Source organism: Protopterus annectens, chromosome 12.part0, assembly GCF_019279795.1.
Source record: "Protopterus annectens isolate FY-2018-M chromosome 12.part0, PAN1.0, whole genome shotgun sequence".
Lineage (NCBI taxonomy): Eukaryota > Metazoa > Chordata > Ceratodontiformes > Protopteridae > Protopterus > Protopterus annectens.
This window is the reverse complement of record NC_056746.1, coordinates 1533094417-1533120544: the sequence shown is the minus strand read 5'-3', so window position 1 is coordinate 1533120544 and position 26128 is coordinate 1533094417. Positions and strand designations below refer to the sequence as shown.

Here is a 26128-nt window from a genome sequence, read left to right as displayed (position 1 = left end):
CATTCAAAAACTGTTTTCTTTTAAACATCATACCTCCTCTGTGTGTATTGATCCCACATTTCCCATTTTTCCTATGCAATTTCTTCCTACCCTTTTCTAAAGATCCCAGTTCCAGTTGTTTTATCTCTGTTACTATTTTTGCTACTTCTAGTAAAGTTGGTTTAGACTTTGATTTCCATTTTCTAGTAACTGCTTGCTTGACAGCCATTACAATTAGACTCAGCAAGGCCTTACTATGTCTAGGCACTTCTGATTCTGTATCATAGCTCAAAAAAATCATTACCCTAGTTACTCCAATTTGCTCACCCAGCATCTCTGACAGACCAGTCCATAGGGAATCTTTAAAGTCTGCCAACTCATTACATTCCCAGAAAATATCTTCCCATTTAAGTCTTTATTCTCCATCACACCTCCAACATTTGTTGTCTACCTGAGGAAAAATTCCTTGGAATCTGCTTGGGGTAGCCTATGCAAACAGTTATAGACAAAGATCCTAAATCTTCAAGATTCTGTTGCATATTTGGGAGACAAACATATATCCCCCCATTGTTTCTTTCTGAATTGCTTATCCAATCACTCTTACCAATCCTTTCTAACCTCCTCTCATTGATTCTTATAGTTATCTTGCAATATTTTATATGCTCTATTAGTTGTTCCTTTCTTAACGACAACTTCTGTTTTAGATTCTACTAAAGACTCTACCAGTGCTGGTCTTTCATTCAGAGCTCCTCTATTTCTTTCTCTTTGCCTATCTGGAAGGCAACCTTTAACCTGCAGTCCAAATAAGTACTTGGCCTCTTACCATTCTATTCCCTTTCCCTCTCTATTATTTGCTCCTAATACCTTGGATCCTTTGCCAGTTTTTTCCAATATATTCCCAACCCTCTTGCCTATTGTCTGTATCCCTAACTACAGTCATCCGTATCGGCAGAATCCCCTTTCTCCATTCCCATGTTAGCTTAGTTCTTAGGATACCTTCTGCTACTTTATGAATATCACTGATGGACCCAAGGAAGGCATGACTCTATAGGTTAAAAATTAATTTACTGACCTACAATAAATTAAGTTTTTAACCTGGAAAGTCATGCCTTCTGTGGGTCCATCAGTGTTCTTGGATTATTTGCTTTTATTATTTTTGTTGCACTCTGCTGCTCTGGGAAGTTGCTGGTAGCTTTTCTTTGGTGTCTTACTTCATGAATATATTCTGTATGATTATTGTTGTTCTCCTTAAAAGGTCTGCATCCAAAATCCCAGTCTCTCCTTGTTACTTGAGCTTCCTCCCATTTCATCATTATCCTTTTCCATTTTGTTTTATAATTTTCTGCTTGGGTTATGTATAGGAACCTTAACTCTGCTGCTCTGAAAACTCCATTCAACTCAGGTAAACCCAATCTACCCTGTTAGATTGGCAGAATAAGCTTATCCCACTTGACACTTGCAGTCTTCCTCTCCCAGATAAAACACTTCAGCTCCTTATTAACTGCTATCCACAACTTCTCCTCAGGTTGATAAAAATATGCCTGATTTGTGCAGAGGACTACAGGGACTAAAAACATTTTATCTGCTTGTATCTTACTATCAATATCCATGTAGCAGAGGTTCCATTTTTCTCAGTTTTTGTATTATCTTTTGTTTAGTCTCTTCCCAAATATCCTTAGCTGCCACACCAGTATCATTTTTAATCAATACTCCTAAATACTTCAATTAATCATGTCCCCATAAGTAGGGATATTGCTAAATCAATTTGTATGTGGGCACATAATTTACTGCTTTTGCTTTTAATTCTGTATCCCGAAAAGGTCTGAAACTGTCTCAATATGTTCCACAGCACTGTAATGTCCCTTTTTGGTTTTGTCAGGTATAAAATAATGTCATCTGTAAATAGAGCCAGACTTTCTTGACTATCATACCAATTATATCCTTAAAATGCTGAATCCCTTATTTTCTTTGACAATGGTTCTAAATATAATGCAAATAACAAAGGGGAGAGAGGACTCCCCTGTCTTGTTCCTCTTCTCAAGCAGAGATAATTTTCTTTTCCAGTGGTTCTAAATATAATGCAAACAACAAAGGGAGAGAGAGGACACCCCTGCCTTGTTCCACTTCTCAAACAGAGATTATCCTAGAGGACTCTACCCACTTTAATTTTCGCCTCCGATCGCTCATACAGTGGACATAAAAAGTTTACACACCCCTGTTAAAATGCCAGGTTTTTGTGATATAAAAAATGAGACCACAACAAATCACTTCAAAACTTTTCCCACCTTTAATGTGACCTATAACCTGTACAATTCAACTGAAGGACAAACAAATCTGTTAAGGGAAAAATATAAAAAATAAAAAATGTACAATACGCTGGTTGCATAAGTGTGCACACCTTTAAACTAATACTTTGTTGTATGTGCACACCCTTAAACTAATACTTTGTTGAAGCTCCTTTTGATTTAATTACAGCATTCAGTATTCTTAGGTACACACCTGCCATCAATTAAAGAGACTCTGACTAACTCCAATAAAGTTCAGCTGTCCTAGTAGGATTTTCCTGACATTTACTCAGTTGCCTGCTACAGCAAAAGCCATGGTTCGCAGAGAGCTTACAAAGCATCAAAGGGATCTCACTGTTGAAAGGTATCAGTCAGGAGAAGGATACAAAAAAATTTCCACAGCACTGGATATACCATGGAACACAGTGAAGACAGTCATCAAAAAGTGGAAAAAATATGGGACAACAGTGATGATGCAAAGAACCAGAAATCCCTTCAAAACTGATGAAAAGACAAGATGAAAACTGGTCAGGGAGGCTGCCAAGAGACCTACAACAACACTGAAGGAGCTGCAGGAATTTCTTGCAAGTACTGGTTGTGTACTACATGTAACAATCTCCCATATTCTCCATATGTCTGGACTATGGGGTAGGGATGCAAGACGGAAGCCTTTTCTTACACAGAAAAACATCCAGGCCCAGCTAAAATTTGCAGAACAATACATCAAGTCTCCGAAAAACATGTGGGAAAATGTGTTATGGTCTGATGAGACTAAGGTTGAACTTTTTGGCCACAATTCCAAAAGGTACATTTGGAGCAAAAACAACACTTCACATCAACAAAAGATCACCATCCCCACAGTTAAGCATAGTGGTGGCAGTATCATACTTTGGGGTTGCTTTCTTCAGCTGGAACTGGGGTTTTAGTCAAGCGGGAGGGAATTATGAACAGTTCCAAATACCAGTCACTTTTGGCCCAAAATCTTCAGGTGTCTGCTAGAAAGCTGAGGATGAAGAGGAATTTCACCTTTCAACACGACAATGACCCCAAGCATACATCCAAATCAACAAAAGAATGGCTTCACCAGAAGAAAATTAAAGTTTTGGAAGGGCCCAGGCAGAGCCCAGACCTGAATCCAATAGAAAATCTGTGGGGTGACCTGAAGAGGGCTATGCACAACAGATTCCTTTGCAATCTGACAGATTTGGAACGCTTTTGCAAGGAAGAGAGGGGAAAATATTGCCAAGTCAGGATGTGCCATGCTGATAGACTCCTACCCAAGAAGACTGTATGCTGTAATTAAATCAAAAGGTGCTTCAACAAAGTATTAGTTTAAGGGTGTGAACACTTATGCAACCAGCATATTGTACGTTTTTTATTTTTTATATTTTTTCCCCAAACAGATTTGTTTGTTTGAAAATGAAATGTATAGGTTATGGGTCACATTAAAGATGGGAAAAGTTTTGAAATTATTTATTGTGGTCTCATTTTTTTAGATCACAAAAACCTGGCATTTTAACAGGGGTGTGTATACTTTTTATATCCACTGTATATCCTCCTAATCAGCCTTACGATTTTATAAGGGAATGCAAATGCTTCCATTGCTCTGCTCATAAAGTCACAGCTTACTCTGCCAAATGCTTTCTCTGCATCAAGACCCACCAACAACAATGGTATTTTCTTACATTCTGCTTCCCTCTGGTAAATCACTGCTTTGTTAATGTTGTCAAATGTTTGCCTCCCCTCCACAAAACCACATTGATCCATATCTATCAATTTTGGCATCACTTGTGCCATTCTTTTAGCCATTATAAACATAAACACTTTAATCATGATTTAGTATTGAAATGGAGCTGTATGAAGCTGGATCTGATGGATCTTTACCCTCTTTAGGTAGTACAGCTACTACCGCTTTCTTCCAGGATGTTGATCCTTTTCCTCCTCTTAAAACAGTGTTAAGCAAAACCTTCCAGATCTTTATCATTTTTTTCCTCAAAGCTTCCAAACCTCCACAAGAATACCATCTATTCCTGGGGGCTTTCCTGTAGACTGGTTATACATCACCATTTTTATCTCATCTCCTCCTATCCTAACTGTTAGTAATTGAGCCTCCTCTACCTCTAACCTTGGCATATTTAATTCTTCCATAAACATTTCCATTTGTACCTTTTCTTGATTTCCATATTTCTCTGCTTTATACAGACTTTCATAAAATTTCCAAAATATTTCTAATACTTCTACAGGATCCCTTGTTATCTTCTTTGTTATAGGCTCTCTAAGCTTGGTGACAGCCCTTTCTACTTTCTGTTGCCTGATTTGTTGTGCTTAAAGTTCTTCTGCTCAAGAGTTATTATCAACAAAACAGTTGCTTAATAGCAATCTTTCTAAACTCGTGCATATTATCAAGTTAATCCTTTCTGTTTAGCATTCTGCAGTTGCTCTTCTTCCTGTTCTACGAGATTCCCCCTAGTTTGCAATACTTTAACATTTGTCATTCCTTCTAAATAATTCTTGTTACTTCTTAACCACACTCTCTTTTATTCCACCTTATTTTTAAATTCTTTAATTTTATCCAGCTCTCTAGCTATATTTTCAGTTTTTATCTTCTCTAATAGCTCCTGAATAATTTTGACTACCCATTCCTTAAATTCCCCTCTTTTCAATAGATAGGTGGAAAACTGGCAGTCTTTCATTTTTATTTCATTACCCTATGTTTTTATTTTAGGTGTTATTGGCACATAATCTGAAATAGTTATTGGGTGTGTATCAAAACCTTCAATTAAATGCAAATGTTCCTGTGAAATGTAAATTTTGTCTAGCCTAGCCCAATTTTTGTATCTTGAGGAATATACAAATTCACTCCAAACTTCTAGTACTGAATTCACATCTTCCATGCCAAATACTTTCATACATTTATTTAAAAATCTACTCTCCTTTGTTAAATTTTCCTTTCTGTGCCCCCAAAAACATCTTTACTGTTGCAAATCAAATTCCAGTCCCCACCTATAAGTAATATTCCTTGCTGAAAGGGGATTATTTATTCCAGACATTTCTTAAGCTCCATTACAGCAGTTTTCAAAGGAATATAAATACATGCCAGTGCAATTGCAGCTCCTTAGTACTACAAATATGCCACTTCTGTCTTTTTTATCCTCTTCCATTATTATTGGAAATCCTCTTGCAATATAACATTCCTCTCTTTCTTTGCCCCAAGTGTTCTGCTGAATAACCATCCTGAAAACCTTTCTTTATCAAATTCACACGTTCAATTCTTTCCAAGCGAGTCTCCTGTGGTGCAGCTATTTGCCCTGTGCAATTTGATATAGTTCACTACTCTTTTTGTACTTATCTGTGAGACCACTAACATTTAAAGACATTATAGAAAGAATCATATTCTTAAAGGATTATCGTTTCCAACTTTTACATACAACAGCATTTTTTGTTAAATGTCTAGCTCCAGCTTTTGTGCTACATGGATGCACTGTTTGGCAGGTTAATCTTTCATACAACTGTTTCTTGTCATCTCCATTTGTGCCTACGTCACATCTTGCAGAACTTTTTGTTTTACTGAAAACCCTTCAAGAAAAATACACACACACACACACACACACACACACACACACACACACACACACACACACACACAGTAGCCCCCCAAAACCTATAAACTTAATAATAACACACAAAACTATGTACATTTTCAAATATTGAAGTTTTACTCTTCTAATAAGAATAGTTCCAAACTGACAGCCATACACAGAGACTCGATCTAAACAAAAATAAAGATTATACATGCTAAGAAGCATGGTAGAGCCTGTGATTTTACTCTAGATTTGCCTTATCTCTATAGCTCTCTCAGGTGGGAAAATACTTGAATGCTTTCAGGGAACATTTTTTCCAAGCCATTTCTTTTTATCAGATTGTCTGCTAGTGACATGAGAACCAGATACAAAACTGTTTACTAGAAAAAAAGCCTTAGAATATTCAGTATTCCTTTTCATTTACTTGCTTTCTGTTAAAATGTGTTACTGTATAAAGCTAATGGCCTTAACCAGTCATTCCCCTATGCAAGAATGAGAAAAACACACTAATTGTTCTTTTGTCATGCTCTTTTAACCAGATGATTTTTTACCGTGCAGTGCCTACTTGTCTTTTCTAAACTGCAGTGCCTACATTTCTTAAAACTGAACAAGGAGAAAGAAAGAAGGCAGAAGGACACAAAAAGAAAAAAAAGAGCACCTATTTACATTAGTACCCCATTACACTTAAAAAATAACTGAAAAAATTTACTTGATAACATGCAAAGAAAATCATGCACCACTGAAATAATTCTATTAAAAAAAATATTTTACTTATAGTTACCTTTCTCCCTCCTATTCCCCCCTCCCTCAGTATTTTTCCGAACATTAATGGCATGAAGTAGAGTATACACTTTAGAGTCTCCCAAGTCCAAGAAAGTCTAATATTTCCAGATTTTCTTGTTTTGTTTGTTGTTCACCCCATCTCCCAAACCCTGTCTCTGCTTCATCTCCAGTGCACTCTTGGTTCTTCTAGTCACCTCCTGTGCTTTTTTCCCCTCTCACAAGCATTTTCCATTGAAACACTAGGAAAGGTTTCACTGGCACAGTCTCTCTGTGGTCTTTATTACCTGAAGAACAAGAAAAAGAGTTTCCTTTGGTTTCACAGCTCACTTTTTGTTGGACAAACTTTTGTATTTCTTCCTTAGTATGTACTTTATCAAAAATGTTTTGTTCCTCCAAGGAAAAATATCTGAAGATATCTGGGTACAGCAGTTTGAATCTCACGCCTGCTTCTAGACATTCCCTGAATAATGGAATAAATGTATTCTTCCTCTGCCTGCTGTACAATGAGTAGTCAATTCTCCACAAACACTCTGCTGTCTCCCACTTTTAGTACTTTGTCCTTCTGCCACTTTTGTCAGAATCAACTCCTTCTGCTGGTAAGACTGAATTTATGCTATTAAAGTTTTAGGCTGTTTTGTCATAGCCAGGTTTGGAGCATACACATGATGTGCCCTTTCATTTAACATTTCCTGTTGTGGAATACCAGTGCAGTTGCTTATTTGTGCTTTCATGAAATTAATACAGTCTGTTTGTTCCAGCTTCTCAGGTACAGAAGAACATCTGAGGTTTTCCATACATGCTCTGTCCTCTAATTCTATTATTTATTAAACATCTCTTCTTGTGCAGTCTCATATTCAGCCAGCCTTTTCTTCATTTTGACCACTGAGTTCTGCGGTTTTATCACCTTATCTGAGTATCTGTTTAAATCTTCTTATATTTTTCCAGCCTTTTATTGTTGGGTCTGTTTGCAGTGGCTGTTGCATTCTGAGCATATTTCCAAGTCACCTAAGATTGGAAGGGGCCCTTTAGCACCGTTGTGAGAGATGTGTGCTGATTGGAACCTGTCTGTTGAAGGGCAATTGGTCTAGGTCTTGGAGTAAGCACTCTCCTTGGTTCTTTTGAGTGTTTTAAAGTTTTTTTTTTTTTTTTAAATTTTTAGCTTCTGGTACTTAAGCCCTGCATTTGAGTGGGTTTATGCTTGTTTGCATGTCACGCAGCACCCACATACTACCGCCCAACTGTGTGCTTAGCCAGGATAATTTAGACAATTTTTCCCTTAGTGCATTACTGTAGCCCTCATCTTTAGTACATATCCGGTCTAAGAAGTATTGCTAGTGAGCTGTGACCTATTAAACCATCAGCCAAAATACCCATCAGAAATACCCATCTACACAGCACCTCCTAGATCAGTCCCTTTGTGATAGCAGTTCTTCAAACCTAGCATTATGGGCAGCTGGCCTACCCTTGTTTCTCCTGCCGGCCTTCTTGACTTGGGTCTCCTGAGGCAATGTAGCAACTGTCTCATGTACAGTGACAACCCTCTACTAATAACTCACACTAGTATAGAGTGACAGAGCTGTATCTACACCAAGAATCTTGAATGCCTGCTGTCTCACACTCGAAACAGTAACACTGAAGAGGTTGTCAACTCACCCACCACTACTCATGCACATAGTACCACTACTCATACACATAGCATGCATCCAAGACATAAATCAACATATGAGCAGGTTCTGTCAAAAAAATTACTGAAACACCAGATACCTCTACAACTAACACAGTTCCCATTGCACCCAAGACACCTAGCTACACCAGTTGCCTACTTAGCCCTTAAGGCATAACACTCGAAAACAAAATTTTCTTGTCATTGGAGACTCCACAGTGAGACATATGGATGTCACACTCAACAGGTTAGATAAGGAGAAAGTCACAATCAGCTGCCTCTCTGGTGGCAGGATTCATCAGATCATGCATACACTCAGGTCTCTCGGCAACAAGTACCATTATGACTCTGTCATACCTCATGTTAGAGTGAATACCTGAGATGTACCTCACTGGACTATATGAAGAGACATGATTGAGCTCTCCAAGTATGTTTCCCAGGAAGGTATGTCCCTAGCCTTAAGCAGCATATTACCCTCACCTACAATGATGCCACAGTATAAACAAAAAAATGATAGATTTCTATAATTGGCTTAGTTTTTGGTGTCATTCAAAGGGGATGCAGTTTCTGGCAGCCTGGGATGAAATGGTCGACAAACCTCGCTGCTTTGCCAGAGACGGTTTGTACCTGGCAACACTAGGCTTTTGGCTGCTGGCAAAGGCTCTTGCCTCCTTCATAGTGCCTTTTTTTGGCAAGGTCTCAAAACAAAATTGCCGACGTGAAAATTGCAAACCACAACAAAATAAGGGTTATGCTACTAAACACTAGGAGCCTAAACCAAAAGCTGCACACCCTGGAAGCACTTCTACAACTGGAGGATGTAGATGTTTGTGCAGTCACAGAAACCTGGTACAATGCCTCAGAGAGTACCCCTGCCTTCCAAGGTTACAATGCCTTCCACACCTTCAAACTGCAAAATGAACATGTGAGAACCAAAGGAGGCGGTGTTTCTATCTATATTAGAAATAGATTCACCTCCCAACTAGCTAGACTGGGCAACTCCAGGGAGTTACTCCAAGTTCAGATTACTGTGGGTAAGACGCCCCCATTCAAGTCACAGCTAGTTATAGATCCCCATCCAGAGATCATGACATGCACGAGGCCTACTTGACCAAACTGGAGTCAATCCAAATATTGCCAAATACTCTGGTCATGGGGAATTTCAGCTATCCGACCTTACTTTCCATACAGAGATGTACTGATGGAAGATGGTATAATTTTCAAAGGTCCTAAAGTTATTGTCCCTACCTCATCACAACGTGAATACATTCAGATTTTGCATCGTGGCCACCCAGGTTCCAACTCTACCAAAAGAAGGGCAAGAGGATTAGTATTTTGGCTTCTCTATCGAAAGACATTGATAAAATGCTTTCTTCTTGTTCAGTATAAAACAGTACTAAACCACATTTGCAAAAAGAGTCACTTCAGCTAAGCCAAATTCCTGAACTACCTTGGTCAACAGTAGCTATTGACATATTTGAGTGGAACAATCATTAATTAGTGTTAGCAGACTCTTATTCAAACTGGTTTGAAATTGACTTGCTACCTAATCTAACATCCAGTGCTGTTACTACTCAGATGAAATGTCATCTCTCAGTCCATGGTAGTCCACACAGTTATTTCTGATAACGGTACCCAGTTTACCAGTCAATTGTTTCAGAGATTTGCAAAAGAGTGGGACTTCCTCCATGTTACTAGTAGTCCTGGTCCTGAATACCCACAGTCAAACGGCCTTGCTGAACGTGCAGTACAGAGTGCAAAGCAATTACTAGAGAGTTCAAAGCATGACAATACTGATGTATTCTTGAATTTGCTTAATCTCAGAAATATACCCAGTTTCAACCTACTTGGCTTGCCTGCTCAGAGACTATTATCTAGGCAAACCAGAAAAAACTTGTCTACCAGTTCTAGTTTGTTGGTGCCTAATCCTAAAAACAACAGAGCAATCAAAGCCCAACTTGAAGCCCAGCTATGATAAAACGAGCAGATTTCTTCATCTGTTAAAAGAAGGAGAGACAGTGAGGATGTAAACGGCAAAAGGCTTTGATCGAATTTGGTCAAGTGAGAGGTATATGTGCCGAGCAGAGATCTTACTTAGTGGAATCTGAGGGTACAGAATACAGGAGAAATCGCAGGCATCTTCTTCCTGTATCAGAAGTGATACTGCAGCATCGTACCTATGATACAGACTGTAGATTTCAGAACAAGCCTGACAATGTTCATACTGAAGAACATGTCTTAGTATCCATTTCCATTCCTGATGATGTCCCAGTTGCACCCAAAGTTGAACATTCCTTGAAGACAGTCCCCGTTGTTGGGTCCAATTATGAGTTTTATGTTACGCAATCAGGTCGTATTTCTAGACCTAGTGTAAAATACACATTAACCTGGACATGATTATTTTACCTGTGTCTGACTTTGTATGACTGCATGTTAAATAATTAGTTCTGTATAATTGCATGTCAAAAGGTCGTTTCTATATAACTGCATGTCATTGAATGCTGTCATTTGATATATGAGCTATTTCTCAAAGAGTGAGGATGTAGAACAGAGCATGTGTATGTACCTTTAAGAAGCATTTCCAGATAGGCACGTGCATATAAATAGTGAGCACGTGCAGGAAGCAGTGCCATTTTGAGAGAACAGCCAGAGTGTTAACATGTATGAGTATGGTAGTCAGACTATTTATAAGTTTATTTAAGTTCAAGTTACAAAGCCTCATTCCTGATGTGTTTGAGTGTAATAAAGCTGCCTGAACTGAACCCACAACTGTTTGTCTGTTTTATCCTGACCAGGCGAGTGACACTACTCTATGCCTAACTCACTGGCACAAAAGTACCTTGACTTTGTTAACTCAAATGCCCTGGAACAAATTGTTCAAACCCCAACAAAAGGATCAAACATACTAGATCTGGTCCCCACTACCATGACAAAAAGATGTACCACCACAACTGTCGGACCCATATTAGTTAAATATGGCCACAAATCAGTTGCCTTCGAACTGGAACGAACACCAGAACTCACAAAGGGTGAAGTCAGACTAAAAAAGTTCACTAAAGCAAACTATACCTTGCTGCTAGTGAGCTGTAACGTATTAAACCACCAGCCAAAAAACACATCAGAAATACCCATCTACAGGGGAAGGAATAAATGCATTCCAAGCCACACCCCCAGGTGGAACTGATAACTACACCAAAGCTTACACTAATGTCCTGTACAATCACTTGTGTATAGACTCTGCTGTTCCAGACAGAATCAAAGCCAGAGCACTGACTTAAAAAAAAAAAAAATTAAAAAAAAAACTGCCCCGAGGGACATCCAGCATCAACAAACTTTAAAACAAATGCAAAATGTTGCTGTCTAAGAAAACAACTTAAGCAAAGCCCCAACAATGGAAAAGCACCCGCCTCAGTCTCAACAGGCAAATAAGAGACAATATGTCAAATCCTCTAAGGGTAACTTTGAGAAAAACTTCACAATCACAACCAAGGACAACTATAAAGCCTTTTACAGCTATGCCAGTAGCCTAAAAGGTAGGATCCAAGCATGTGGCAAAGTAGTGACTAACGGTATCACACAAACTGATCCCGCAGAGATTGCAAACCTGCTAGCGGACAGATACGGTGAAAATTTCACTCCCTTAGCCCCTCCAAACTTATCACAAACTTTGCCCCCACCCTGCATATCCGAACAGCAGGTCATTAAAGCCTTGTCTGAGGCAAAAAACACAGCCTCTGTGGGACTAGATGGCATCCCAGACTGTTAAGTACTGTTAAGTACTCTACTCAATTACAGCCTAACCACAGGCTTTGTTCCTGCGGAATGGAGAGCAGCAACAGTTACCCTCCTCCACAAAGTGGCTTAGCAACAGACCTAGGGAATTATAGACCCATAAGTCTGACCAGTCTCATCTGTAAAACCATGGAACATATCATCATAGATCGTATATAAAGGCATAGGTGACCTCCAAACCCTGGATCCAACCCAATTCGGCTACAAGGGCAGATCCTGCCTGTTAAACCTGGTGGATTTCTTCAAAAATGTGTCCAGGGCCAGTGATAAGGGCAAAGATATGCACACAACAGCATACCTCAACTTAGCAAAGGCCTTTGACAGAATCCCACACTCAGGCATTACCGATAAACTTAGCAAACTGAATGTAAACCCCTTTGTTTTAAGATGGGTTGCTAAATGGTTCACAAACCAGTCACACACTATCAAAGTGGATGACTACATATCAACCAGAAGACCTGTCACTAGTGGGGTGCATAAGGGCCAGTGCTGGGCCCCCCTACTGTTTGGTATACACTTCTGAGAAGTTCAGGCCAAAACTAAGGGGCTATGGCTGACCAGGTTTGCAGACCACTGCAAACTGGGTGCAATTATTGAATCCCCAAATGATGTCAGTACACTTCAGGAAGGTCTTATTCAGACCAACGACTGGCATCATAGTTGTGGTCTCAAACTGAATGCAAAGAAATGCATCATCATTCCTTTTGGTAAACACCATGTCCCTTCACAGCATCAAATTAACAATACCCTACTTACCCATGAAGTGGTAAGAGATCCGGGATCACAAGCAGACTGAAACCTTAACTTTGACCACCATGTGTCTACTCTAGTAAGGAATACTTTCTATGTAGTATCCTTAATTAGCAAAGGCATAGCCTCTAGAGCAAAGGAGGTTATAACCTCTCTCTACTCATCACTAATCAGGCCCATAATGGAGTACAATGCCCCTTTCAGCATATACCATACAAAGCACCTGCAGCAATTGGAGAGACCTTACAGATTTCTAACCAAGAAGATCAAGGGACTCCAGAATGTGCCTTACACAGACCAACTAAAGTCCCTGTCACTATACTCAGTATCATATAGACTTCTTAGGAGAGATTTATGCCTGGCTTACAGAGCAATCTCCTACACAAATCTAATGAATTTGCTGCACATCCACAAATCAAACGGGACTAGGGCTACCCGTTCCAGGGACCTAAATATGGCCTGCAACTTGAACAGGGCATGCTAGAGTGACTGCCACATCTTTGGAATAGGCTGATACTTTATGTGAAGAAGAGAACCTCTATGACACTGTTCAAAAGAATCTGGATGAATTGATGGGGCACTGTAAATTCTTACCAGGGATAGCGCCCACAACCCTCCTGGACATGGGCAGTCATTACTAAATAAATACAATCCTGGGTACTGACTAGACTATCTATGGTATTACATTGGGATGAAACGGCTAAGCTTGAAATGACCTCCAGGTCGTTAGCCTAGTAATCTTTTATGATCCTATGATATACTCCATCACAGTTTCATTTATTTTGGTCAGGTCTGTATGCAATTGCTTTATATTTTCCTCAAAGTTACTGGAAGTCATGTCTGGAACTTGCACTGCTTTTTGCTGAACAGCTACAGTACTTTTCCCAGTCAGTGTTTTTTTGTCACCTTTTGCAGCTGATTTTCCTTCAGGTCCTCTGTATTTCTTTTTTTCCTGGCATCCAGGCAGTGTACTTACTAGCCAGTTACTGAAATTTACTCAGAAAGTCAAGTCCACTGGTTTACTGAGCAAAATTTTTGTTTTAGCAATGGGAGCGCTAGAATTAAGCTGTTACTCAGTGTGCAGCCATCTTGAAAGCCTTATACCTAACCTCTTGAGTTTGTCAACAATGCCAAAGAGGGGTAATGTTTCAAATGCCTTGGCCAAGTCAGGGTAGGCAGTGTGAACTGTTCTGCCTTCATTCACTGCTTTGGTAACCTTCTCAATGAAGTCCAACTGGTTGAGTAGGCATGACGTGTTCTTAACTAAACAAAATTGGGCTGGGTCCAGTGCCTGGAGATTTCCTATGTCATTATTGATCATTTTCATGATAATTCTTTCCACGGCTTTGCATAAGAGACTAATCAGACTTATGGGTCTGTAGTTTCCAGGGTCTGTAGATGACCCACTTTTGTGCAGAAGGATGACTGCTGCTTTTCTCTATTAGTGAGGCAAAAAAAAAAGCCTGTTTGGAGGCTACACTTAAATAGCAATTCCACAGGGCCTGATAGGTCATGTTTTGTGCTATTTACATGGTATTCTGGGATATCATCTGGGCAAATTGATGCAGTGTTGTTGGCCTTAGAGATAACATTGAGGACCAGTTCCTTAGTGATAGTAAGGAGAGTTATATTTGATGGTATTTCCTGAAGAGAGGTTGAAGGGCAGGGAGGGGTAAAGTTAGAGCTGAATGTGTCTGCCAGCAGGTTTGATATATCTTCTGGCTCAGTACCGGTAGCTCTACACACAAATGTATATTACGTTTGAGGTTGAAGGCATAGATAAGGAATGCCTTGTGGTTGTCCTTGGCCTGAGAGACCAAATTTACCTCAAAATGTGGCTCTGGTAGACTATTTGTCCTCTGAGTTGTTTGTTTAATTGGATGAGAGTGCATTTATCCTGCTGGTGCTACAGCTCCTAATTTTTGCCATGATTTTACACCCCAGATTATTTAGTTTTTCTACTATGTCAAAAGCTTTGGCCAGGTTGAGGTATGAGGAGTGTACCGTTTTGCCTCCATCCATTGCTTTAGTGACCTTTTCAAAAAATCCACCAGGTTGAGTACGTAGCTGTTCTCGATTCACTTGGTACAAAACCTGTATGGAGACTGAGACTGAATATGTTAGGGCTGTGGCTAAATTGTGCTTCATGCTATTTACAATGCATCCAGGGAGATTGTCAGGACACACTGATGCAGTATTCTAAGCTTCTGTTAGCACTTTTAGGATTTGGTCTTGTGTGATAGCTGGAGCCACAGTTTTCTGGTTGGATTATACAACTGAAGGAGAATGGAGATGGCTGGAATTTTGGCTGGCTGGTAAAGAATTTTATGGGACATTTTTAAGTAATTAAATTTGTTTACAGCTAGTCACGTTTTTGAGGGCTACACAATGATAAGTCCTTCTCAGGATGTTAGTAGCACATTTGGTTATTTTGGTTTAACATCATTCAAGTTTGGATACCTGAATTCAGTGAAGATTTTTGAAGACAGAGGAAAGGTAGAGTGGACTTGGTGGCAGGAGGGAAAATGATGTGCCTGACTACTTTGCTCAATTAAGCAGGACTTCACTTTGTAAAGTAACACCATTTTGTTACAAGATTTTTTGGATGGTGTAATCTAAGTATATACCACATTTTAGTTTATCAATATCCCCCCTGATAGGTTGATATGGGGGACCTGTTCTACTTTTTGTAGTTTTTTTTTTTTTATGAATTTATAACGCACTTTTTTTGAATTACTGTGGTAATAGCTGAGAATGAAACTACAGCTGTGCAAGTTAACTTACCATAGCAGTAAATATTCTAGTAGATCACTGTTGCAGTAGCCTAAGCTATTTGGGTTATATCTGCCAAGGATACTACCAACCCAGCCAGCTTTTCAAAGCTTGCGGGCACCTTCCATGTACTCTACTAGGAGCTCAAGCACAGCTCCATACAAAAGGCAACAGAGTGCCAAAAGCTTCTGAGAAACATCCCTGAAAGGAAAACAATGCTAGGAAATATAAAACAAGAGTAACAAGTGTGGTTATACATACATATACATATACACACACACACACACACACACACACACACACACACACACACACACACACACACACACACACGCACACACGCACACGCACACACACTATGTATAAAGAAACACTCTGACAATACAACACTAAAGCTATAGAAAGGGGGTGGAAAGAGGGAACAGTTACTGCAACAGTAACCTATCAGAACATCTACTGTTATGGTAGGTTTACTTACACAACTGTACTGTGTTCAACTGTTCAACATTAGATCACTGTTGCAGTAGCCTAAGCTACTTGGGTAGATTGCTACAGCTTATACACAAAAAAGGAGAAAGAATTTTAAAAAAAAAAACAGACACATCTAGATAATGGCAAAATCCTTCTTTGAAATGGGGAAAGGAATACAATTCATAGCCCTTTGTAAAAGTATGTACAGACATCCAAGCTGTTGTCTCTAAAATATTGTCTTTTGACACTGGTCTTCCAAACAGCTGATCATCTTTCTTGAAGGACTGAAATTTTGTCTAGGTAGTATATGAGCTGCCAGGGAACATTTTGAGCTTGAAAAATTATTTCTCCCTTGTTTTGGGTTCTGGAAAAGACATGGAGATTAACAGACTGCTCAAGGTAAACTCTGAGATCACTTTAGGAATGAAAAAAGGACTAGTTCTCAAATAAAACCGGTGTTTAATTAAAATGTGGTAGGACTGACATACCCTAAGAACTTGTAAGACACTCTTCTAGCAGAGGTCAGAACAATATGTAAAATATTCTTCTGTTAAGAATCTCAAATCAGCCTGATAAACTGGACCAAATGGGAAAAAAAAAGCTTCTAAAGCACAAAATTCAGATCCTAGGAAGGAGACATCTGTTTTGTATGTGGATGCATATGAAAAAAGCCTTTCAAAATCTGCATGACTTATGAATAAGAAGAAAGGGGGTATCCAAGGGCAAACGAGCAGATATGGATGATACATGAATCTTGATGGAAGACTAAAAAAAGGACAGAGGACAATAATTCACACAAATAATCAAGAGCCAGAGGCAGATGGGCCTTAAAAGGATCCTGGTTCTTAGAATGGCACAAAATAGAAAATCTTTTCCACTTAGACATGTATGATTTCCAAGTAACATGTTTATCCTTCTTCATTACCTGCTGTATGTCCTCAGAAAAAGGTACCTAAACAAAATCAACAATTTATCATCTAGCCAGTCAGTTGTAGAGATTTCAGGGTGGGGTGTTCAAACAACTGTGATGCGTGAGTAAATCAAGTCTGTGTAGAAGCTTTGTAAAAGTATGTACAGACATCCATGGCTCATTTCAAAGGAAGGGAAAACCACTGTTGCCTGGGCCAAAAGGGAGTCACCAGCACTATCTTTGGAGTCTTCCTGAAACTTTGGAAGAAAGTACAGTTGTGTATACTTACCGTAAATGTAGATGTTTGAGTGTATTTACTGTTGCAGTCCTGACTGTTGGGATTTCTTGCTGTGAAAGCCCTAGGCTGGCCCAACTACCAGAGAAAACTGTTTTCTCCTTCCAGGCTGGCAGACACCCTTACTGAAGTCAGTACACTCAGGTATAAAGGGAGCCAGCCTGCATCATCACTTCAGTATTTTCTTGACTCACTTAAAAGAAGCCCCCAAGTGTACCCTAGAAGGGCCAAGTCAGTGTGGATCCAAGGAGGCCCCAAGTGTGCCCAAGGTGGAGTGGACCCAAACGAGGGTTAGGAGGTTTAGGGTCCTTGGTTGATGCTAGTATCCCACCTAGTAGGCTGAGGGGGTAGGTCGGAGGGAAACAAGACTGCAACAGTGAATACACTCCAACATCTACATTTATGACAAGTATACACAACTGTACTATGTTCTTCATATTTCACTGTTACACTCCTGACTGTTGGGATGATTCCCAAAACTTTTAGAGAGTGTGGAAGGACATTAAGGAGAGGAGTGGATTCCCTGCAGGACTGCAGATGCAAAGCCTGCTGTGGACTTGGAAAAGGTTGCCAGGTGGTAGTGCCTAATGAAGGTATGCACGGAAGACCAAGTGGCTGCCTCCAAGATGTCATTAATGGGAACCCCATTTGAGGAATGCTGTAGAAGTAGCTGAGGCCCTAGAGTGTGACCTAAACAAATCAGGGGGCTTTTTGTTATGATGGCTATAACAGAAAGAGATGCAGTGGGAGATCCACTTGGAACTAGTCTGTTTAGAAACTGGTTTTCCTTCCGAGCCTGGGGCAAAAGTAATGAACAGCTGATCTATTTTCCTCAATGATTTAATCCAGTCCGAGTTGAAGTGTAGCATCCTATGAACATCCAGAGAGTGCTGTAATCTTTCCCCTCTGTTTTGATGGCTGGGAAAGAAGGTAGGTAGATGAATGGCCTGTTTCAGAGACACATTAGTAACCACTTTAGGCATGAAGGAAGGATTAGTTTAGAGGGAGTCCCTGTCTGTATGGAAGATAATGAAAGGGTTCCACTGCCTTAGGGCCTGCAACTCTGAGACCCTCCAGGCTGAAGTGATAGTAGTAGGGCTGTTTTCCAGGTAAAACACTTTAAGGTGGTAAAGGCTGCAGGCTCAAAAGGAGCGAAAGATAACTTTTTGAGGACAAAGCTGAGGTCCCAAGGAGGGGTGGCTTTCCTCCTTGGGGGGGAGGGGGGCTAATGTGACTAGCGCCCCTAAGGAACGCTTCAGTGAAGGGTGAGAAAAAATTGGAGGGTGACTAGGGATGTGGACAGAGACTGCTGAGGCATGTATCTTGATGGAGGAATAAGAGAGACCTTTCTCCAATAGGCTGGTCAGGTACTCCTGAATGTTAGAAATGTTAACAGAATTTGGCTGAAGCCAGTGCTTCAGGCACCAAACCGAGAATCTTTTTCATTTGGCTATGTCAGATTTTCTGGTGCTAGGCCTTCTAGACATTTTTTAAAATGGTCTGTATCTGCTGACTGAAGGTGGAGGTGCGGTAGGGTACTGTGATATAAATCATACTGAGAGTCTGAAGGTTGGGATGCACAATCCTCTCCCCTTGTTCTGGGTGAGCAGGTCCAGCTTCTGTGGTAACATCAAAAGCTTTTGACTGGTAAACTCAAGAAGCATAGGGAACCAGTGCTGCCTAAGTCAGTCCAGTGCTATCAGGATGGCCTGTGGGCCCTCCTCCCTGATCTTAGAAGCACTAGAGGCAACATAGGTAATGGTGGAAAACATAAATGAAGAAGTGTGTCCAGGGGAAGAAGAAGGCATCTGTTCTCCATGCCAATGTCTGCCTTGTCCTGGTGCAGAACTTCTCCAGGTGAGCGCTGTCCTTGTTGGCAAATATGTCCATCTGGGGGACCCCCATTGTTATGTTACTGTGTAGAAAACTTCCTGATAGAGATGCCATTCACAGGGGTCTGTCAGATTCCTGCTGAAGTGGTCTGCCAGGGTATTCTTTTTGCCCAGTAGGTATTGTGCCATGAGGTGCAGGCTTAGGGATTGTGCTATCTCCCATATTTTCATGGCTAAATGTCACAGGGGGTAGGAATGAGTGTCTCCCTGCCAGTTTATGTACCACATGATTGCGGTATTGTCTGTTTGTACTACTAGGACCCCGGGGTCCCATATGTCCTTGAAAGCCAGCAAACTGTTTCATACTGCCATGAGTTCTTTCCAATTTATGTGCCTCCTTCTACATTGATGGGGCCATAATCCTTGAGTTTGGAGGTAGTGTGTATGGATCCCCCCAAGCTGTCTCAGAGGCATCTGTAATGAGGATTTGTCCTCGGGGCAAGAATCTGAAAGGTAGACCCTGAGTTTGGGTACAAGCCTGTGCCTACCATGCGAACTCCTGCTTGAGGCAAGGTATCAAGGGTATTTGGGCATTCAGTGACTGAGAGTTCTAGCACCACACAGTCTTCAGTTACCACTGCCGCTTCCTTATGTGCAGCCTGGCTAGGGGTACCGTGAGAATACAGGATGCCATGAACCCCAGTTCTGTAAGAAATTCCCAGGCTGTGATGCTTTGATTTTTCTGTATCTGTAGGAAGTAAATGGTTAAATAGGTGACCTTGTTTTGGGGGGAGGAAGCCCCCTGGAGGGAAGAATCCAGGAGAGCTCCCAGGAAGACTACCTGTTTGGATGGAACCAGGCTAGAATTCTTGAAGTTTAGAATGAACCTTAGAGAAGACAGGAGGTCCTGTGTGAATTTCACATCTTTGTTGATCTTTTGAATGTCTGCAGCTTGTATTAGGCAATCCATCCAGGTAAGGGTAAATCTGGACCCCTTTGGTTCTGCAGTAAGCAATGACCGGTGCCAAGCACTTTGTGAAAACCCTTGGAGCAGTAAACAACCCAAAGGGTAGAGCTGAAAACTGATAGTGACAGGAACTCAGAAGCTTCCTCTAAAGCAAAAAAAACTTGTGTGTGATTTTGAATAGGAATCTGTAAGCAGGTGTCATTTAGCCTACTGAGACCATGAAGGCCTGAGGAGTTATCATGGGCAGTCATTTCTGAAGTGTCAGCATTTTCAACTTTGGTATTCTGAGGAAATGGTTTAAGCTGGACAGGTCCAGAATAGGGCATTAAGACCCTTCTTTTCTTGGGATTAGGAATAACGTTGAGTAAAAGCCTTTCTCTCTTTGTTCCTCTGAAACTAGTTCCACCACTTCCTGAGAACACAGAATCTGTATCTGTTCAAGAGCCTGAGTTCTTTGATTTGGGGGTACACCTGGGAAATATGAGTATACACTAAGGGCTCTTTGAAAGTGAGTTTGTAACCATTTGCAATAATGTTTAGAATGCACTGATCTGAAATAATGTGGGTCCAGTTTTGGAGAAAGAGAGACAGTCTTCCTCCTAGTTTTGGGGTGGTGGTAGGAGGGTGGAGCAGAGGGAGAGAGTCATAACTGCTCTCTGGCTGTGGGTTGTGGCCTAGAAACTCCCTTGCCTGGTTGTTTCCTAGGTCCATTGCCTTGATCTCTGTTGGTGATGCCTTTGCCTGGAAGTTCTGTCCTTTTGAGGTCTTCTCTGTTTACTTCTAGGCTGGGTAGGAAAGGACCAATGCTTGGCTGGAAAGTACCTGCTGAACCAATGTGGTTGTACTTGCAGGAAGTCCTTAACTGTTTGCATAGACTTTGCCTTTTCTTCCATCTTTCTGAGTACTGTTTCAACGTTTGGTCCAAAAAGTCTGTCTTTGTCAAGGAGAGCATCCAAAAGGTTAGCCTTTACAATAATCAGGGACAGATTGCTCCCTAAGCTATGCATGTCTCCTAATTACTGAACCAGTGATAGCTGCCCCGCAGGATGCCTCCATGACATCATAGTCACAATGCAGAGTGTTCAGCCACCTAGTATGTGGAGTGACACAAGTCCAAAAGTTCCTTAGAAAGATTTTTATCCCCATGGTTGAAATTTGTTGCCAGAGTTGATCAGGATGGTTTGCTGATATTTGATCACATGGAATTGACAGTTAAGGGCCCTCATAGACAGGGTAACAGAGGTGTATACTTTTTTTCTGACCCTATCTAGGGCCCTACTCTCCTTGTTCTTGAAGGCACTGGCCCTAGCCCCTTTAGGCCCTAGAGTAACAACATCTGGATCAGAAGAAGGATTTTTAAAGAGATATTTATGGGTGTCTTGCACCCTATAAAATTAGTCTGGTTTTCTAGAGGCAGGGGGAAGTGAGCCAAGTTCATGGAGGTATTCTGGAAAACATCCTGTACAGCATCCAAAATGGCAGGGATAGCTAAAAGTTTGTGTTCAGGGAGGTCCAAGAACTCCCTAACTCTCTTCTTGGCATGGGGGTAAATATTGTGCTTCCCACTGAAAATGCTGCTTCACTGCATGAAGAGTTTCACCAAAAGTTTGATCCTCTGGAGGTAAAGCCGAGGGAAGGTTCTCCGCAAAATCGGACTCCTCAAAGGATGTGTAAGAGGGTCCTTCCTCTGACCCAGATTCTTCCAAGTCTGAATCCTTTTCAGATAGTGAGAGATCTTGGTCAAGATGAGAATAGTCATCCCTTTTCCTTTTTCCTGGGGTGACTTCACCTGTGGTCTGTCTGACCCTTACAATGTTAATTAAGTCTTCAGCAAGCTTAATCAAATCCTGTTGTGATCCCAGTAACTGGGAGCCCATAGACCTAGGTGGAGGCCTTGCCACACTGCCTTTCTTTGGGGTGGGTTTGGACTTAGGCCTAAATGCGGACAATGCTCTGGTGCCCAACTCTCTGTGGAAATGCACTGGCACAAGCCTAGGCCTCGCTGTATCACTGGTTAATGAGCGCTCATTGGAAGCCATGGCCTGCTGAATGACCTTGGATTCAACCGATAAGCTAAAAATGTGAGCACTGGAAGTTGAAGGAACCAAAGGCATGTCGGACTCCAAATGGGCCGTGACAGAGGCCTGAGTTGCTGTTTCAAATGTTGAAGGGGGCTGCAAAGACACCTCACCTTCTTCAACAATTATCAGTCTAGCAGGAGAGTTAGCTGGGGAGTGACTGTTGTCCGAAGACTCTGGCTTACGTTTCTTCTCTTTTTTCACTTATGCAGCTCAAGATTGGGAAGACTGGCAGATGCCATTGGACACAGTTCAACTGATTCTTGTCTAAGAAAATGAGTTAAGAATTCATCCCTAAGCCTAAGCATTACAGCATTAAACCTAGCACAGAAGTGACAATTAGGGATGTCGTGGTCTGGGCCTAAACAAGTAACAAACAATATGGAATTCTCTGTATGGGATTTGTTTACCACAGGAGACACAATTATTTATTTTATCTGACATGAGTTAAGTGAAACAGAAAACAGTTCCTCACCAGGGTACTTATCTTTCCGACAACAACTTTTCTCTGATGCGAACCGACTAAAGCACTTGTATACTGCTTTGGACTCTGGCGGCAAGAAAAGACTGCAGTGATGACACAGGCTGGCTTCCCTTTATACCCGAGCATACTGACATTAGTAACAGTGTCCGCCAGCCTGGGAGGTGAAAAAAGTTTTCTCTGGTAGTCGGACCAGCCAAGGGCTTTCATGGCAGGACATCCCAACTGTCAGGACTGCAACAGTGAAACACGATGAACATCCCTGGATATCAGTGAAAAGGGTAAAAAAGCATAAAGAAACATTCTCATCCATGGGAATGAGAAAAGATAAAGTGGTGCAGAGGCTGAGTCCAGACTAACCTGAGGTACCACTAGAGTTTTCTCATGTGATGTCTGGCCAGGGGAATCTTAAGAATCATTGAAGCCATGTACCATAGAATCCTGAGAAATTCCTGGCAGACATCTGGTTTTTACTGGAAAAATTCCGGAAGAACTTTTAAAGCATCGCTATACTTTGTCTTAGGAAGAAAGGCTTTTCCCAAGGCAGAATCTATTCTGCAGGAAGGGATGAGGAAAGAAGTTCAAATGAAACCCAGACTCAGTAAGATTCTAAACACTTGCAAGTATGTTTGGCAACTGGAAACAGTGTACAAATGTTAAGGCAATCATACAAACATGGAGAGATGTGAATATCTTGAAGTCTGCAATAAGCAATTAATAGAGACAGACACTTTGTAAATATTAATCTTAATAATGTGATGGTGCTGTTCTTCATCGTCATATCATGTCTTGTATGATGGTGAAGAAAAGCTCCAGAATTTCCCCAGCCAATGAATTTATCTAGTTCTCTTGTCTGATGACTTACCTGGCAAAGGTTTGTGGGTTCCCAATTCGCGGATTGGCACAATAAAAGCATGAAGCCCTCGGCACTGTCCCTGAGTGTACAACTGGGCCAACACAATGGCATGGTTTGAAGTCTTCCCAACTGTAAGTTGAAGAGATGTAACAAAGCTAATCAGTACCATATACATAGATTCAAAAATACTCCACATTTTGGTTGCAAATGTTCCAATGAGAGAAAGTTACTCTTTCTCAAATACAGACATGGTTGGAAACACTGATTTGGCTCTTGAGTACAGCAGATATTAACAACTCCATTTAGAATGAAACATTTATGAAATGGAAGCATAAAGACTGTACTTATAACTTTTGTGTCAACTACTAAATGCTTGCTGGACATTTTTTTCTCAGCTAACTATAGCTGCACCTCTAATCTGAATCCAGGGAAGAAATTTAGATTTTACTACACAGTACAGATGCATCTGAGAGTTAATATTACTGCTAAACATCAACATATAGCAGTACTGAAAAGAAGAACTAAATTAAAATAATTAAGATGTACCATCCTGCTCCTGTCCACTCTGTAGTATAATAAACTATTTGCTTTACTTTAACACCATTTCCAACTAAGAAAAAAGACAAGGACAAAAAAAAAAACCAAACAAACTTTTTTTGTATTGTTTTTGCCCTGTGACTGCTGGCTGAAAAGTCTCTCCTCAGTCAGGTACAAGCCTTTGGGGATCTCGGTCTGTGTGTGTGTTTTGTGTTCTCACTGGCTGGCATTCCAGCACAAAGCATCTGTTTCCTTTATTTTGGTCTAACCCTGCACTGCAAGGGCTGCCTATGTCTCTGCTGTTTTTGCATTCTCAGATATGTGCCAATAGGAGCTACTGTCGCCTCTCTGGGTGGCCACACCAATATATTTTCTGGCACTGACTCCTCACATCAGACTCTCCAGCCAAGGGCCTGTCAATGGAGTAGCAGCAGCAGCACAATCTGGCAGTAGCCAACACCCCTCCCCCAAGGCTGGGCATGCCCAACCTCTCTGTCTGCACTGTCAAGAGCCTGAACAACAAGCTGAGCTCTGGTCATCTGAGATGCAGCCCTAACGGCACTGGCACAGCCTAACAGAAAAATCCTTTGCTAGAAGACTCAAGACTATATACACTGGAACAGTCTGCCCAAGGAAGTTTCTGTGTGTGTGTGTGTGTGTGTGTGTGTGTGTGTGTGTGTGTGTGTGTGTGTGTGTGTGTGTGTGTGTTTCAAATAATCGAAGACACAAAAGCTCAGACCAAAAATAGCCAATTTAAAAAATGATCAAAATACAAAATAGAGAAAAAAATACAACTGTTTTCTTTTTCTTTTTTTTTTTTTGTAGAGAGGCAAGGCAACCTGCAACTACCACACCTCCTGATACTTTTATGTACCAACTCCAATATCACACAACTACGTGGAAAGAGCAAATTGCTACTCCCTGCTGTACAGCAACCTCCCACATATTAATGTCATAAGTCTGCAATCATTCCATTACTATACTGCTTCTGCCAACATTACAGATGTTCAACTACATATATAACTTAGCTTTTATATTTATGAATCTCATTTCACTGAAAGATAGCAATATAAAACCAAAAGTAAATATATATACTAACTACAGGATTGCACTACAGTGGAAAAAAGGGCATATACGTTTTATTTGCCAAACAGTTCTTACATTCAGTGAAATGAGTTTTCAGTGATTTGAGCTTTCAGCGATTTGGTGCGAGTGTTTTAAAATTTAGTGAAATGAGTCTTCACTGAACCAAAGATATATATATATATATATATATATATATATGGAAACAATTTATAATCTCGAAATATTGAGATATCGAATTTCAGTATCTCGTGACTATAAAGTCAAAGTTTTGAAATAGCGAAAGTGCATAATCGCGAATTTGAATATCTCAAAGTCACAGTTACGGCTTTACACTACGTAATGTCCAGGGTTATATGTGGATGGTGTGCGGTGCCGTGTGTGAATTTAGGTGTAATGTCAGGTAAATGAGTGTTTTGTAATGGTTTTGGGTGAGAGTTTGAGTTTATGTGAGTGTGCTGATATGTGTGGTGATATGCGTGTGTGTGTGTGTGTGGGGACTGTAGAATGTGTGCGCGAGTTTGCTTTTGTTTTCTGTTTATGCGATCTCAGAGTTAGTATATATAAGTAGGTGTGTGTGTGTGGGGGGGGGGGCGTCAGGGGTATAAAACATGCAGCCGACGTCATTACATCAGTTTTTCTTGCCCCAGATGTCAGGTGCCCCCCTAACGGGAAGCAACTAAATCTATAAATATACAAGGTTATACCTCAAACAAAAAAGCAAATACACCAAAAAGCTTTTAAGCATTGAAAAGGAGAGAAGAGGTATAGCCAAAAGAAGTCAGGGGGCTGGAGGGAGGGTAACCAGGACTGCAACAGTGAATACACTCGAACATCTACATTTATGGTAAGTGTACACAACTGTACTATGTACTTCGTGTTTCACTGTTGCAGTCATTACATTTGGGTAGATTCTCAAAGCTAAGGATGGGAGGAGGAATTTAGATAGCATTAGGACCAGTTATAAGGCCCTGCTAAACTGCAGTGGCAAAGCCAGCTCTGGATTTAGAGAA

General features: G+C 40.7%; 2 protein-coding genes across 3 annotated transcripts in view; one reads left to right on the top strand and one right to left on the bottom strand.

Annotated features, from left to right (window-relative positions):
• TEN1 (TEN1 subunit of CST complex) overlaps positions 1-26128 on the top strand; it is a gene marked incomplete at its 5' end in the record, with an annotated part of 968820 nt that overhangs the window by 236440 nt on the left and 706252 nt on the right.
• Positions 1-26128, bottom strand: part of ACOX1 (acyl-CoA oxidase 1) — an 832154-nt gene that overhangs the window by 437521 nt on the left and 368505 nt on the right. For both annotated transcript variants that reach the window (XM_044090502.1, XM_044090501.1), the window contains exon 5: positions 23505-23624. In XM_044090502.1, the coding sequence (XP_043946437.1) occupies positions 23505-23624 (120 nt within the window). The remainder of the gene's footprint in view (positions 1-23504; positions 23625-26128) is intronic.